Raw genomic sequence first — 17,759 nt, 5'->3', positions numbered from 1 at the left:
GCTAGCTTTTGAACTCCCTGCAATGTAAGCTATGCTAATGAGTTAGCCATAGCAAGCGCAGCTGACTGAAAAGGCTAAATAACTCTTGGTATCTGGGCTATCAGCTCATTTATGACCGCAGATGACTGAGTGTATGTTACCAAGAGCAGCCATTAACAATAGTGAGAGCTGAAGGAGAGAAAATAATTCTTACAATTTTCTCTGATGAGACGGCATTCAGATGCAGGTTGAAGGCTTGTACTCCTGTACCTGTGCTTTCACTGATGTCTTCCTGTAAGTGGCAAAATGGATGCAAGGGGCGCTCTACCAGTCAGAATGACAGAGCTGCCCACAGCATTGCCTGTGTGCATTGTGTAAATATTGGCCTTTTGGTCTCATATTTAAGCATACAGTTTAAAATTCTGATGCTTGCCTATAAAGCCAAAAATGGACCAGCTCCTTCATACCTTATGGCAATGGTCAAGAATAGATCTGCACCTCGAGCCCTTCGCGCTTCAAGTACGGCTCAGCTTGACCCGCCATCCCTCAAGATTCATGGAAGACACGCGACAAGATGCTTCTCTGTCCTGGCTCCCAGATGGTGGAACGACCTTCCACTGTCTATCCGAACAGCGAACTCTCTAGCGGTTTTCAAACGCAGACTGAAGACCCATCTCTTTGTAAAGCACTTATAAGCACTAATCTACTGAAGCATTGGTATAAATTGTAATTGCACTTTATCTCTGGGAACACTTGCTAATGTAGTCTTGTAGGTATTGTTCTGTGTCTAATCTTATATTTTGTTGTCTTCTTTCTAGGTATCAGCACTGGCAACTGTTTATGGCAGTGCTTGAGCTCGAGTAGTTTGGACTTAACACTAGAGCTCCTGAGAATTCAGGATTCTGAGGACATCACCCCTCCTTCTTCTCCTTCTTGCCAGCAATTAGCAAAGCCAAACATCATCCTTTATTATGTTAATTCACAGAGCAAGACTGAGGCAGCAGCCTCACCCAGAAAGTCTCTGATCACAGAGATCACAGATCACAAACAAGCAGAAACACAAATGCTTCTATCAAATGCTTCTAACACAAATATAGATAGATAGATAGATAGATAGATAGATAGATAGATAGATAGATAGATAGATAGATAGATAGATAGAGGTAGTATAAGAAATGTACAAAGAGCAAGATTCAAGCCTGCTGTTTAGATCACAAACAAGCAGAAACACAAATGCTTCTATCAAATGCTTCTAACACAAATATAGATATATAGTATAAGAAATGTACAAAGAGCAAGATTCAAGCCTGCTGTTTAGATCATAAACAAGCAGAAACACAAATGCTTCTATCAAATGCTTCTAACACAAATATAGATAGATAGTATAAGAAATGTACAAAGAGCAAGATTCAAGCCTGCTGTTTAGATCATAAACAAGCAGAAACACAAATGCTTCTATCAAATGCTTCTAACACAAATATAGATAGATAGATAGTATAAGAAATGTACAAAGAGCAAGATTCAAGCCTGCTGTTTAGATCATAAACAAGCAGAAACACAAATGCTTCTATCAAATGCTTCTAACACAAATATAGATAGATAGATAGTATAAGAAATGTACAAAGAGCAAGATTCAAGCCTGCTGTTTAGATCATAAACAAGCAGAAACACAAATGCTTCTATCAAATGCTTCTAACACAAATATAGATAGATAGATAGTATAAGAAATGTACAAAGAGCAAGATTCAAGCCTGCTGTTTAGATCACAAATAAGCAGAAACACAAATGCTTCTATCAAATGCTTCTAACACAAATATAGATAGATAGATAGATAGATAGATAGATAGAGAGCACATGAATTTGTTTTCCTGTCTTTTCCTCTCCTTTTCCAGCCTGCTGTTTAGATCACAACATTTATCAGTGATGCAGTGATGCAACGCGACCATGCTAATTTTCACTAGCAATGATATGGGATTTCCTATATAACATTAGCATCAAGCTAATTGCGCCATATAATTTCTTAGCTTTTCAAACGCGAATTCAAACGCGGAAACAAAGTGTTTGATTACAACAAATATTATATAGTATAGTATATGAAATATACAAAGAGCAAGATTTAAACATTTTAATTTATTTTTATTGTTTGACGGGACTCATTAGAGAAACTGTCGTCTCTAAGTGCGATTGAATTGTAACTTTTGAAACACGAGTCTACAAATTTTCTGCCGTTTGTTGTAGTATCGGTAACATACAGTCTGCTTGTAACTTCAACTTTTTCGTGAAGTATCACGTTTGGTGTTTTGGTCATATGAGCTTGGGGGTGAGCCAGCTTGTGCTTTGGCAGGCGTATGAGCTGGGGGTGAGCCGCTTCCACCGCATTACCAAGACAATGGGCGTTAATCCCTTCACAGCAGGGGAGTGGGCTACATGGACCCTACCAAGCCCTGTGAAATGTTTCGCTTCTCTAGGAGCTCTAGTGTTAAACCTGTTTATACTAGATAGAGATGCATATTCTGACTAAACACTTAGCACTTTTGTAAATCGCTCTGGATAAGAGCGTCTGCTAAATGCTGTAAATGTAAATAAAGATTTCCTTTTTTTTAGTATATGAAAGCATAATATGTATAGAATACCACAAACTCAACAGTACAAACCTAACCAGTGGAATAATTGGGTATGTAAACTTATTTAGTCAGTACCACAAAAACACAAGACTCAAGTTCTTGATTTATTCAGCCTCTTATTCACCGAAATAATGGTGCAGGGCTTCAAAATCTTTGTTATTGTTCATTATTGTTCACTGTTCATTATTCCTTTCACCTATCACTCATTTCTGGTTGCCCTCTTTAAAAGCCCACAGGTCCCACATAACGCCGCTGTGCATTGCTTGCGCCTCCCCGGACCTGCTGCTGCCTTCTGACGTTGCGCGCTACCCGCTCTTCTGAAGTGACTCTCTTTAGAGTTCAGAGTGCTACCCGCTCCTGTGATCCCTTGCATTCATTTACCTACTGTGTCTGCTGCATCTGTCACCCTGTTACAATACCCACATACAGTTGGACAAGGACTCATCTGTGTCTCTTTAGATCAGGGGTAGCAAACTCATTTTCACCGCGGGCCACATCAGAAATGTAGCTACTCTGTCGCAAATGCAATAATACAAGCATTTTGTTTGTGTGAATTTATTCATTTTCTTTTAATATCCATTTCATATTCCATTCATATTTGTATATTTCTGATTATTATGTGTATACTTTGGATAATTGTTTAATTAATAACATCACCTGACCATGTCAGCAGTGAGGTCATCAGTTGGTCACATGATTCACTTGGGGGAAGGGATGTGAGTTTCTTTAACACTGGCAAGACTGAAATTTCAGGATCTCCAGGATATCACCCCTCCTTCTTGCCAGCAATTATCCTTCCTTTTAATATGCAAATGCGGAGCACTGAGGCGGCAGGTCAAACACTAATATGGCTAAAAGTACGAGGAGTTTCGCAGGCAAACCACGCCGACCCCCGCTCTCCTTTCCACAGAAAACGAGCTCATCTGTATATCACAGCTTCAAGAAGCAATTCAAAAGTTACTACCGTGAATCTATCTTTCTTTATAGCGTGAAGGTAATTATTCCTATGCTGAATATGAATGAATCCTTTGGTTTGAATCGCGCTAAACAATCTAACTGAAATAAATCCTCGCGCTAAAGTATAAACGTTTATTTGAAGTAGGCGTACGTGCTGTGCGATTTTCGCAAGGCAAACCAGACACTGACTAGCCCATTTTATACGTTTCATACGCATTTCATGCTTACTTCATCGCACTAAAGAATAAACAATGCGTTTGCGGTCCGTGTAGTGCGATGGCAAATTCACAGAATTCACAGAATCTTGCTGCAGAGAAAACAAATATACATTTTGAATCCACCTCGCTACAAACTTAAAATTTAGAAGTTATTTGTTTTTACTATCCAAGTGTAATCTAAAATTAAGTAAAAAACGAAATCGATCAGTACAAATTATATATATTCTATCCGTATCTATACGTTGTATGTATGTTATTTCTGCAATTCAGCTGTTATGAAACAGCACTAATTTACAGGTAGAATGTATATATTTTGCACTGCTACATAGACAGGAAACACCATAAAATAATCTCAGAAATATCATAAAAATTATATATTCTATCTGTATTTAGAGAAAATCAAATGTAGTCATTGTATATGTTATTTGTGTTATTCTGCTTTTATAAAACAGCACTACTTATATAAGAATTCTAACCATATCTATTTTGTTTTTTTTACCTAATTCCAGATTGTACTTGGATAGTATAGAATAATTAAATTTGATTAGAGACTGGACTATTCAACCATTCATACTTCTATTCATCCATCTGATATAAAGAAATGGAAATGCGGTAGTATCGGTTAGTGTGTGATTAGCGGGTATCGATATGCATGTCATTAGCGCCTTTGCATCAGCCGACGTGAAGGTCCACAATTTACACTTGTTGAAGATGGGTGGGGTGTGGTCTTCTCCCAGCTGGGATAAAAACGGACACACAAACACAGGTGAATCATTTCATATATTTTTCCTGTTCTGCGAGGAAGACACGGACACTACGATGGCACACAAGAGGACTTGCACTGCTTTGCAAGCTTTGGCTCTTCTGAACGAAATGGATGACTGCGATTCCGATGGAGGAGAGGAACATTCTGTTAGTGCTGAAGACTCCGATCTGGCAGTTTCATCTGGCGCAGATAAAAGTGGACAATCGGATGAAGAAAACCACAAAAGAAGCGTTCTGTTGCTAAGGATGTCAGTAGGCCTGAACATAACAAACGCAAAAGATGGAACCGCTTGGGAAAAAACAGATGTTGTACGCATTGGTGGACACGCCAGCACCACTTTTACGTTCAGTGAGACCGCAGGACCTACAGAGCATGCCAAGGTAACATAAAAAACTTTTCATAGATGTATACAAGAAAAGTAGAGGTGAATTTTGCCAGCTATATTTTCTCTTTTTCTAGACGTGTATAGGACGTGTATTTTATAAATATATTTATATTATATTTCCTCTTTTTTTACATGTAAGTAATGTTATCACGGATGTGCATAGGAAAAAGCATTGAACTGAATTTGGCCAGCTATATTTCCTCCTTATTATATTTTATAAATATAGTTATATTATATTTGTAAAGATATATTATTTTACATTTCCTATTTTTTTACATATAAGTAATGTGATTTTTATTTTACTTCTACAGCGCAGAATCACAAGCAGGTTGCAGAGCTTTCTGTGTTTGATCGACATAGAGATGCTGAGGACAATCACACACTGCACGGTCCATGAAGCCCACAGCAGATCAGAGCTGGAACCTGTCTGTCAGCGAGTTGATGGCTTTCATCGCAGTGCTTTTTCTGCGGGCAATACTCTGCCCGGTTGGAGCCATTGCCGATTGTTGGTCTAAGAATTACGCTGTGCCCGCAATCAAGGACACGATGTCGCGTGACCGCTACAAAGAAATCATGCGGTACTTGCGCTTCGATGACAAGGACACCCGTGCGGAACGTGTAAAGAGTGACAGATTTGCTGCAAACTCGGACATCTGGCAATGTTTTGTACGTAACTGCACTCTATGTTACACGCCAGGACAACACATCACCGTTGATGAGCAGCTTTTTCCAACCAAGGTCCGCTGTCCTTTCCTGCAATGCATCGCTACAAAACCTGACAAGTTTGGCATAAAGTTTTGGATTGCTGCTGATTTGAAGACCAAGTATATGTGTAATGCTCTTCTTATTTGGGAAAGGACCCCAGTCGTCCCAGGGGAGAAAAACTGTCAGAGAACGTCGTCATGAGACTCATGGAGCCATATCTGGACAAGGGCAGAACCGTCACCACCGACAACTACTTCACATCCCTGTCTCTGGCCAACAGACTGCTTGCACGCAACACAGCTCTGCTTGGGACAATCAACAAGATCAGAAGAGAAATTCCTCCTCCAGCAAAAAACACCACGGGACGTGAAGAATTCTCCACACACGTGTACAAATCAGGACGTTCCATACTGACAGCGTATGCTCCAAAAAAAAACAAGGCAGTCTGCATTCTCAGCACAATGCACAAACAAGTCACAATCTCCGAAGGCCACAAAAGGAAACCAAACACGATCACGGATTACAACAGCATGCGTATGCGTATATGATAAATAATGTCACATTATTGAATTTTTATGTAAGACAAAATGTTTATAATGTAACATAACCTTTTTATGTTTCTTCTTTGCAGTGCGGTGTGGATATCATGGACCAGAAGGTGCGTGGGTATACGGTCCGCGCAGGAACACGCAGGTGGCCTGTTGCAGTGTTCTACAACATGCTAGACTTGGCAGCGATGAACGCACATGTTTTGTATACAACATGCACGAGGTCCACGGAGAGCAGAAGAGACTTTTTACGTGTTCTTGCTGAGGAACTTAGGCGTCAATTCTTACAGGAAAAGACAATGGCGAAAAAACAACGACCTTCACCTGCTCCTGGAAAGACAACGCAGTGTCAGGTGCAGATACACTGCAACAGGAATCACAGCTCGGAGCGGTGTGCTGTGTGCGCCAAGTACACCTGTCGAAAATGTAGAAAGGATCGGCCATGGATATGTGGGAACTGTTAGATTGCGGGATGCTCATAGCGGACTTGGCTGTATTTCAAATGAGATTTCTATTTTTCTAATAAAAATAATGTTGTTCTGCATCACACATTTGTTTTACTCTGTCATTGCTAAGGCAAGAATATCTTTATTGTTGTTATTACTGCATGTGTGTGTGTGTGTAAAAGTTTTACAACAGCGGTTCTATTACCGGCGTTATTTCTGTAAATCGCGCATATACTCAAACTAACACGATGTGCAACTATTTTACATTACAAAAAATATAGGTACACAGATTGACTGGTATCTTACAAGTTTGTAGTGGATTCAAAATGTATATTTGTTTACTCTGCAGCACAATTCTGTAAATTTTACATCGCACGACACGTACCACAAACACATTGTTTATTCTTTATTGTAAGCATAAAATATGTATGAAACACATACAAAATCGCACAACACGCATGCCTACTACATGCACATTATTGTAGTTTATTCTTTAGTGCGATGAAGTAAGCATTAAATGTGAATGAAACATAAAACTGGCTAGTCTGTGTCTGGTTTTGCCTTGAGAAAATCGCACAGCATGTACGCCTAATACAAAAACAATGCGAGGATTTATTTCAGTTAGATTGTTTAGCGCGATTCAAACCAAAGGATTCATTCCTATTTTGCAAAGGAATAATTACCTTCGTGCTATAAAGAAATATAGATTGTAACTTTTGAATTGCTTCTTGGAGCTGTGATATACAGGAGCTGGCCAAGCTGTATTTCCTTGGAAAGGAGAGCGGGAGTTGGCGCTTCAAACGCGCACCATGTCATTAGCAAGACAAAGGGCACTAATCTCTTCACAGCGGGGAAGTGGGCTACTCGGAGGCTGATTTTCCACACAACTTTTTTCGTGGCAAAAGTCTGCCCAGTGTTAATAGTTAGTCGGTGTGCAAGCGGCGTAAAAGACAAAGAACTGTGAAGTATGAAGAAATTAACTTCTAGCAATGCCTAACCTTCTGGTTGGAGGTGCACACTAAGGGTTTCACCTACTACTCCTTTAAAGTAGATATAATTTGTTTTACCTTAATTATTAATCAGTCTCATATTCTAATTATACCAGAACCACAACCTTTAGTTATCAACAAAAGGTAATTAATGGTTTGGTATTTGAAGGATTTAACTGTGAATTCTTTGGAGGAGAATTTTTTGGCAACAACCACTTTTGAATGACATCAACACAGACAATTTGGTGAAAATAAATGATACATTTATTTAAAACCAACTATTCTAAAACACAAACAGCATCAACAGGGATCAGTATATTTACAGTGAAGACTCAGCATCGTATTCCAACGTGGTCAGTACAAAGAGTAATGGTGCTGGCTTAATAACTAAAAATTAATGGGGTGTGTGAGAATGGGGAAGACTACAAGTTGTCCATTAATCAGATAAATAAAAGATGGTGGCATGCACAGCAAAGAGAACTTTGTATATACAAATCTTGATGAAGACAATCTAAACAAAGTTGAACACAAACACTGAGAAGGTTTTAGTTAAACTTAGATAATGCCCAGCGGTTAGACTCTCACGTGTTGAGGATTTTCGGTGGTTTCGTCATCCTCCTTGAATTCTCCTGGAATTAGGAGGGAATATTCACCACAGGCACCTCGTTGATAAAAAACGACGTCGTCCAGGTGTGCTGGGAATCGTCCTTCTGGATATGAAGTCCAGGAATTTGAGTCTCGTTCACGGTTTAACGATAGGGAATTGATCGCCTTCGTTTGAGTCCATGTAGCCGCGTCATCAAGCTTGATTGAAGTAAATCGGTGAATCTGTTGCCGTGGTAACGTTGATCAGTTGGTTGGTATAACTCGGGCTCATTAATGAAGTAATACGACTCTCAGCTGTTTGCTGTTAGTTGTAGCAAAGAAAACCGGAGAGAGAGAAAATTGGCTGAGCCTCTCTAACACTGGAGCTCCTGAGATTTCAAGGTTCTGAGGACATCACCCCTCCTTCTCCTGCCCAATTAGCAGGACCATACATATGTTAATTTCAGAGCAAGACAGGAGCAGAAAGACAGGCAGGAGCTCTGTGGCAGGAGCTCTGTGGTGCACCAGGTCTAGTCTGTGTGCAGTCTGTGTGCACCAGGTCTAGTTTGTAGTCTAAAATAAATAAATAAAGTTTAGCCCTGTTTCGGCGTTATGTGTGAAGCGCCACATATTGACATAAGTATTATTTAGAGCGGTGAACCATTATCATTAGCGTGGTATTGGCGTTATGTATGAAGCAAGCATCCCAGATTTTCTTGTGTATGCACTTCAATAGCGCCACATATTTACATGGCTGAACCAACCATTATCACGGGTCCATATTGTTCCCGTGAAACACATTATCATTAGCGTGGTATTGGCGTTATGTATGAAGCAAACGTCCCAGATTTTCTTGTGTATGCACTTCAATAGCAGCAACAAAGTAATAAAGGTATAGTAAAGTAATATTTATTTTTACAATTATTTATTTTTACTCATACAGCATAGTAACATAATATTTTTTTGCAGTGTTTATGCTTGTGTTTGATATTTCGTTTGTGTAAATAAGATATTTCGTTCGTGTAAATAACTTAGTGTCATTTATTTATTTTTACTCATACAGCATAGTAATATATTTTTTGCAGTGTTTATGCTTCTGTTTGACTGATATTTCGTTTGTGTAAATAAGATATTTTGTTTGTGTAAATAACTTAGCGTCATTTATTTATTTTTACTCATACAGCATAGTAATATAATATTTTTTGCAGTGTTTATGCTTGTGTTTGACTGATATTTCGTTCGTGTAAATAAGATATTTCGTTCGTGTAAATAACTTAGCGTCATTTATTTATTTTTACTCATACAGCATAGCAATATAATATTTTTTTGCAGTGTTTATGCTTGTGTTTGACTGATATTTCATTCGTGTAAATAAGATATTTCGTTCGTGTAAATAACTTGGCGTCATTTATTTATTTTTACTCATACAGCATAGTAAGTAACATAATATTTTTTTGCAGTGTTTATGCTTGTGTTTGACTGATATTCACAGATTGCCGTGAACCATTATCACGGGTCCAATCACCTTTTATTGTTCCCGTGTATGCATGGGATTAGCCCGGTTTCGGCGTTATGTGTGAAGCGCCACCTATTATAATAAAGTATAATTAGTATGCACTGTTGTGGGTGTGTTCTTCAGAGTCATGATAAAAGCTGAAACCCAAAGGCAGGCGACTTACATTTTCACTACTATCCTGTGTGGAGATGACGCAAAACACCATGGCAAGACAGAGGACGTTCACCGGTCAAGAAGTTGCGGCTTTGCTGACCAACGAGGACTGCTGTGAGTCCGATGTGGGAGAAGGACCCTCCTGTTTTTTGACCAGCGATTCATCCGATGAAGAAAGAAGCAGTACATCGGATGAGGTACAACAGAGCCCTCCAAGGAAGAGACGGACACAGGCTGACACCACACCTGCACCAACCGTACGGGCAAAAGATGGAACTGTTTGGGAGAAGGTTGGCATCGCACGCTCTCGTGTCAGCAGCTGTTCGCCTAATTCAACATTCGTTGAGCCGTCCGGGCCTACAGAGCATGCAAAGGTATAGTAACTTCATATTTCTTTCCAGTGTTTCTGCTTGTGTTTGAATGATATTTAGTACGTGTAATTTACCTAGCGTCATTTGTTTACTTTTACTAATACAGCGTAGGATCACAAGCAGACTGCAGAGTTTTCTGTGTTTGCTTGACATGGAGATGCTGCGAATCATCACAGACTGCACTGTCCATGAAGCCCGCAGAACAGACAGCAGCTGGAGTTTGTCGGTCAGCGAGTTCATGGCATTCGTAGCAATCCTATTTCTACGAGCAGTCCTCTGTCCAGTTGGAGCGATGTCGGACTGTTGGTCGGCAATGTTCGCTGTGCCTTCGATCCAGGAGACAATGGCACGGGACCGCTACCAAAAAATCATGCGGTACTTGCGCTTTGATAATAAGGACACCCGTGCGGAGCGTGCAAAGAGCGACAGATTTGCTGCGATCTCGGACATCTGGCAGCGATTTGTGAACAACTGCATTTTGTGCTATACCCCAGGCAAGGAACTGACAGTCGACGAGCAGCTGTTTCCAACCAAGGTTCGCTGTCCATTCACCCAGTACATTGCCTCAAAGCCGGACAAGTTTGGAATAAAGTTTTGGGTTGCTTCTGAGTTGAACACAAAGTACATGTGCAACGCCATTCCATACCTTGGAAAGGACCCCGATTGTCCCAAGGGGCAAAGAGTGTCCGAGAATGTGGTGATGAAGCTTATGAAGCCATACCTGGGCAAGGGCAGAACTGTAGCCACAGACAATTTTTTCACATCTCTTTCCCTGGCTAAGAAGCTGCTGGAATGCAACACGACTCTGCTTGGGACAATGAACAAGATTCGCCGAGAAGTTCCTTTGGAAGCCAAAAACGCCAACGCCGGTGTCACGGTCTGCCCCGCATCTCCTGCCATTTCATGTCTGTTTCCGTGTTAGTCCTCTGTTTATTTCTTGTGGTGGTTGCTGGTTATTTATTATGTGTGAAGCGCCACCTATTATAATAAAGTATAATTAGTATGCACTGTTGTGGGTGTGTTCTTCAGAGTCATGATAAAAGCTGAAACCCAAAGGCAGGCGACTTACATTTTCACTACTATCCTGTGTGGAGATGACGCAAAACACCATGGCAAGACAGAGGACGTTCACCGGTCAAGAAGTTGCGGCTTTGCTGACCAACGAGGACTGCTGTGAGTCCGATGTGGGAGAAGGACCCTCCTGTTTTTTGACCAGCGATTCATCCGATGAAGAAAGAAGCAGTACATCGGATGAGGTACAACAGAGCCCTCCAAGGAAGAGACGGACACAGGCTGACACCACACCTGCACCAACCGTACGGGCAAAAGATGGAACTGTTTGGGAGAAGGTTGGCATCGCACGCTCTCGTGTCAGCAGCTGTTCGCCTAATTCAACATTCGTTGAGCCGTCCGGGCCTACAGAGCATGCAAAGGTATAGTAACTTCATATTTCTTTCCAGTGTTTCTGCTTGTGTTTGAATGATATTTAGTACGTGTAATTTACCTAGCGTCATTTGTTTACTTTTACTAATACAGCGTAGGATCACAAGCAGACTGCAGAGTTTTCTGTGTTTGCTTGACATGGAGATGCTGCGAATCATCACAGACTGCACTGTCCATGAAGCCCGCAGAACAGACAGCAGCTGGAGTTTGTCGGTCAGCGAGTTCATGGCATTCGTAGCAATCCTATTTCTACGAGCAGTCCTCTGTCCAGTTGGAGCGATGTCGGACTGTTGGTCGGCAATGTTCGCTGTGCCTTCGATCCAGGAGACAATGGCACGGGACCGCTACCAAAAAATCATGCGGTACTTGCGCTTTGATAATAAGGACACCCGTGCGGAGCGTGCAAAGAGCGACAGATTTGCTGCGATCTCGGACATCTGGCAGCGATTTGTGAACAACTGCATTTTGTGCTATACCCCAGGCAAGGAACTGACAGTCGACGAGCAGCTGTTTCCAACCAAGGTTCGCTGTCCATTCACCCAGTACATTGCCTCAAAGCCGGACAAGTTTGGAATAAAGTTTTGGGTTGCTTCTGAGTTGAACACAAAGTACATGTGCAACGCCATTCCATACCTTGGAAAGGACCCCGATTGTCCCAAGGGGCAAAGAGTGTCCGAGAATGTGGTGATGAAGCTTATGAAGCCATACCTGGGCAAGGGCAGAACTGTAGCCACAGACAATTTTTTCACATCTCTTTCCCTGGCTAAGAAGCTGCTGGAATGCAACACGACTCTGCTTGGGACAATGAACAAGATTCGCCGAGAAGTTCCTTTGGAAGCCAAAAACGCCAACGCCGGTGTCACGGTCTGCCCCGCATCTCCTGCCATTTCATGTCTGTTTCCGTGTTAGTCCTCTGTTTATTTCTTGTGGTGGTTGCTGGTTATTTTTCTCATGGTTGCTGGAATTGGATTCCCGTTCTGTTATGACCCATGCCTGTGATATTTTCACAGAATCAATTTATACATGAATGAATTCGTTCTAAATATAACATGTACTTCTGTGCGTGCATAAACACGCCGGTGGCCCGTTGACCTTGGCAGCGATGAACGATGAACCTGCCGAAAATATAAGAAAGAAGGTCCCTGGCTGGTACACATGAATGAATTCGTTCAAAATATAACATGTACTTTGTTCTTTGCAGTGCGCCGTTGACAGACATCATGAAGGTGCGTGCATACACAGTGCGCGCAGGAACACGCCAGTGGCCCGTTGCATGCGGTGTTGGAAAAAAGAAAATTAAAGGCTAATAACTTGATGTGTCAATTTAGTGTTTTTCAGGAAGACTGTGAGAAAGCAGGAGTAAGGAGGCCTCAGTGGCCTTGAGGAGAACAGAAGGGGCCTATTCAGTGCAGGATGTGTAGCAAGCAGTTTTTAGATAACCAGACACACAGGCTGGGAGAAGAGGAGCAGGTGATTTTCCATGGAGAGCAGCCAGGATTGGGGAGTTATCGAAACTTAACAAATCGAAACTTATGGACAGAGAGTATGAAAGAAAGGACATCGCCCAGCACGAGAGGCTTTTCGCTTGGACACTGCTGAGATCCACTTGGGTTAGGTAGATTCCTAGGCAACTAGCACCAGTGCACTGAAGAGTTTGTACCACGTATACTTCTATTATATTGCATTCATTAATATTCTATATAAATCATTTTAAAAGAACTTTTGTTGTAGCCTGGGATTCCAAGAATAATATATTCAAAGAAATTCCGGAGGACGCGCTCAGCCGGTTTTGGGGGGCCCCCGTGTGTTTTGTTGAAATTGCGTGCGTGATTGGTGAAACTACAGCTGTATCTGTGTATGCGTGTTTGCAAATTTGCAGTGTTGGGTTGGTTTTCATGTACCGTGTGGTTTTATGTTGAATAAAGACTTGTATAAATTGTTTGAGCATACGTGCTATAATAAAACTTGAGAGCCTTTCATTGGGGGACTTACAAACCCACGCCCATAAATCCATGAGCCTCTTATGAGAGGACATTTGAACCCCTGAGTAAATTGCATGAGCCCCCAAGAAAGACGTTCATCATTGTGTACACAAGCACAAGAGAAACATTTCATAAGATGTTAAAGTGTAAAACAAAAATTATTATATATTTTCATGCAGGAAATTATAATTTGGTTTATGACGCTCCGTAAACGTACGATTTAAGTGCTGGAAGTGAAACTCGCGCGAGCTGTGTTGAGCCGGAGTTGTTTGGAGTGTGGAGATATTAACTTGTGTCTGTCTGCCCTTGGGGTGCGCGCTGGCGAATCAAAGCGCTTGCGAACACGACGATAAAGTGATAAAGTTTACTGAATTAATTCGGGGGTATTAAAGTGCTAGTGAGTACGACGAAAAAGTTTTAAAATTTACGGAATCGAATTGCAGAAAAAGTAATTTGGAAGTAGTTTAAAAACCGGAGTTATATCATGGATAATATTAAGGGTTTGGAGGATTATTTGGTTGATACTATGGAGAAACGTGCTGTGCCGAAAATGAGGTCAGACACAGTGATGTATGTGAAAAAATGTTTTGAGAAGATGCGATCCGAAGGGTTGTGGCCAGACCCGGACGATCGCGGTGTGTCTCAGGTTGATTGGGAGCAGATCGAGAAGCATTGGGTCACACGGGTTAATAAAGAAAAAAAAAGATTAGAGGCTAGCGGAGCCCTAACTAAGCAAAAGCGCAAAAACCAGCTGGAAGAAGCTGAAACTTATTTGTCGTATGTGAGAACATTTCGAAAAATTTGTCAAAATATTAATGATAAAGAATGAGTTGAAACCAAAAAGACAGAACCCCCTGTGCCCCCTCCCTATGTAGAAAAAGCATGTGAACCCGGTGCTCCTCAACGTCCGCGTGCAGCGCTGATGGCGCCAGTGTCCGTGAGTGAAATGAGTGACGTTGGTGTGGACGGGGCTTCTGCACGTCCAAAATCAGTGAGAGAGCGTGAATGTGAAGAGGGGAGACAAGTGGTAATGGAAGTTATTAGTGACATGGCTATGGATAAAATGGAGAGTAGACTAAAGAGGCTTGAAGACTGTGTGCGCGAGAAAACTAGAGAAACAGAGTTAAATAATGCATTGCAAAGAATTGAACAGCGGATGGTTGAGAGTTTGAGTCTGAGTGGCCCCACCCGTTTGGAGCAGACGCTGGACAGAGCAGAGAGAGTGGTCTGGGAAGTGGAGAAAGCCATCAAGCAGGAAGAAGCTAAGTTGGAAAAAGAACATGCGAGACAGCTAGAGAAGGGCGGAAACACCGATAAGTTGATGAAAGATGCATTACTTAAATTGTTAAGGGAAAGGGACAATTCAAAGCCTAAAAAGCAATTAGTGTCAAAGGAAGACACTTCTGTACAGGCAGTGGCCGTAGAGCCGCCCGCGCAACCAGTGATGCAACCCATACAACCCATGATGCAACCTTATGTTATGCCACAACAGGTCAACAGCTGGGCGGCGCCACAACAGCCCGGTTACTACGCCCAGGCAGGCCCATACCGAGGCAGAGGCAGAGCCAAAGGTAGATTCAGGGGAGGCAGAGCAGGGAACTTCCAAACCACACAAAGCAACGGCTGTTTTGGTTGTGGCCAGATGGGTCACTGGGCAAGAGATTGTCCGATGACGCAGCAGCAGCAGCAGCCAATGCAGTATCAGCAGCAACAGCCAATACAGCAGCAACAACCAGTACAGTATCAACAGCCAATACAGTACCAGCAACCCCAAAACGTAAATTACCAGCAGAAACCCGCACTCACACAAGGACAACAGGTTGTGCCTCCTGGCATGCAATACATGCCAGCGCCACCTGGTGGCCAATGAAGCTGCCCGATGTCCAGTTCCCCCACATGCAGTGAACCAGTTGTATGTCTATTGGTGGAGGGGGAGCCAGTGGAGTTCTTAGTCGACACGGGAGCCACCACGTCAGTCTTAACAGACAGGAAGTGGAAAGGCTACTTGTCGAAGATGTCACTATCCACTACTGGATTTCTGGGAAAAACTACACTGCAGCCACTGACTGTGCCCTTGAAGGTGTCAGTGGGCTCAGGCCCACAGGTCGAGCACACATTTTTGTTTTCAGAACAGTGCCCAATTAATTTGTTAGGTAGAGATTTGTTGTGTCAATTTTCAGCCATTATTGAATGCACACCGAGTGAAGGTAAATTAGCTGTCTCTGTCACCAACCACGATGAGCGCCTTAGAATACTTAATCAACAAGCAGCGGATGGCCCAGCTCACATTTACTGGGCCACATTACAACATCCTGAGGAACAAGCAACTGCTAAAAATTTGCTTTACACGTTTAATTTATGGAAACCATTAGGGATGCACCGAAATGAAAATTCTTAGCCGAAACCGAAAACCGAAAATGAGGAAATCAAGGCCGAAAGCCGAAAACCGAAACACCGAAATACATAAAGCACTTTGAGTTACATGTATGTATGAAAGGTGCTATACAAATAAAGATTATTATTATTATTATGCCAATTATTAGTAACATTGGATTTATGGCTAACCTCACTAAAATCAAGGCATTGCTATTCAAAGAATAAATCAACTACAAAATTTGATTTGTATATATTTATTTAGCACTGACATTACAGTAATGCATATTATAAAATAAAATTAGTGGTGGGCCGTTAACGGCGATACCGCTGACAACGGCCGACCACTAATTAAATTAAACTCGCTTGCAGACCGTTTTTATCTTAGAGGATAAATATATGTATTTTATACGAGTGAAATTTAGTTATAACTGACTGGCCTGAAAGATAAATATTAATTCTCTCATAAAAACGTGACGTGAGTTGCAACAACATTAAACAGCTTGGGTAAACACACTTCTGAGAAATGTCGTCTGCTCGGCAAAACATAACGGGGCTCAATGTGCTCTATTAGCCTACAAAATCCCTACGACAGAGAACGGCTGATCGTCTAAGGCAACGAGTTCCATAATTTTTGGTGTAATGTCTTTTGCCTTGGCGCCATCACTGGAAAACTTTTTTGCTAGCTTTATCCAAATAAGCGCGTGCAGGTGGTGATTTTTGCTCGCGTCATCACAGCACATTGTTTCGGCCGTGTTGTTTCGGTGATGAAAGTATTTCGGCCGAAAACTGAAAATGCAAATTTAAGCCATTTCGGCCGAAAATTTTCGGTGGCCGAATTTTCGGTGCATCCCTAGAAACCATGGTTCCTGTCACTTCAGAGTATGACCCCACCAATAGACAGCACACACTGCACTTTTAATTACATCAGAGGGGAGGATGAGGTTTACGGACAGCTGTGGAATAACATTGAAGGTCAATTACAAAATATAATTTGTGAATCAATGATTGTTGGACCTGAAGGTGTGGCTGCACTAGTTGTGTTAACAGGAGAACAGATGACGTACTGGAGAAACCCGGACCAGCAGGATTCACTACCACATGTCTCGCTGTTGGTCTCGGCTGGACACGAACCTCGTGAGCTGGGCCCCATGCTGGCCACTGCCATGAAGGAACAGTTTCGCCCAACCTGTCTGCCAGGGGTAGAGGGTACGTCGGATGGTAAGTACTGGAGAGTCGCATGTGACACCAGTGACTTGGCGTACTTCTGTAACCAGCCCCTGACAGCCACACACGGCAGAGCACTGTTGGATCACCCCCAGGCCAAAGAACAACTAGAGACGGTCCCAGCCAACTTGTGGACCACGACAAAGGTAGATGTAGGATGTGCATCACACCACATGGCTCCTATTAGGTTAAAGCCAGGAGAAACAGTCGTTCATCAGCCACAGTACCGAATCAAGCCAGAAGCCATGGCAGGTATTACAGACACCATTGCAGATTTAATCAAAGTTGGAGTTCTGAAACCCACGACGTCACCGTGGAACACGCCCATACTACCTGTTAAAAAACCTGGAAAAGATGAGTATCGTATGGTGCATGATTTGAGGCACATTAATGATGTCACTGTAACTGAGAACATACCAGTACCTGACCCCTATCGATCTTTGCAGAACCTAACGACTGAACACTGCAGCTTTTCATGCATAGATTTAGCTA

The 17,759-nt window shown here is 42.0% G+C and overlaps 1 protein-coding gene across 2 annotated transcripts in view; it reads right to left on the bottom strand.

Annotated features, from left to right (window-relative positions):
* LOC143525354 (NACHT, LRR and PYD domains-containing protein 3-like) overlaps positions 1-17,759 on the bottom strand; it is a 101,530-nt gene that overhangs the window by 40,154 nt on the left and 43,617 nt on the right. The window contains exon 11 of one of the 2 annotated variants that reach the window (XM_077019200.1): positions 7,931-8,524. The exons of the other annotated variant lie outside the window; for it this stretch is intronic. Coding sequence (XP_076875315.1) covers positions 8,494-8,524 — 31 coding nt within the window. The 3' untranslated portion in view covers positions 7,931-8,493. Of the gene's footprint in view, positions 1-7,930; positions 8,525-17,759 lie in introns of those variants that run through there. 2 annotated transcript variants of the gene reach the window in all.

This window comes from Brachyhypopomus gauderio, chromosome 1 (assembly GCF_052324685.1).
Source record: "Brachyhypopomus gauderio isolate BG-103 chromosome 1, BGAUD_0.2, whole genome shotgun sequence".
In the NCBI taxonomy this organism is placed as follows: domain Eukaryota; kingdom Metazoa; phylum Chordata; class Actinopteri; order Gymnotiformes; family Hypopomidae; genus Brachyhypopomus; species Brachyhypopomus gauderio.
Note: the sequence above shows the minus strand (reverse complement) of the source record. Positions and strands in the feature narration are given on the sequence as shown.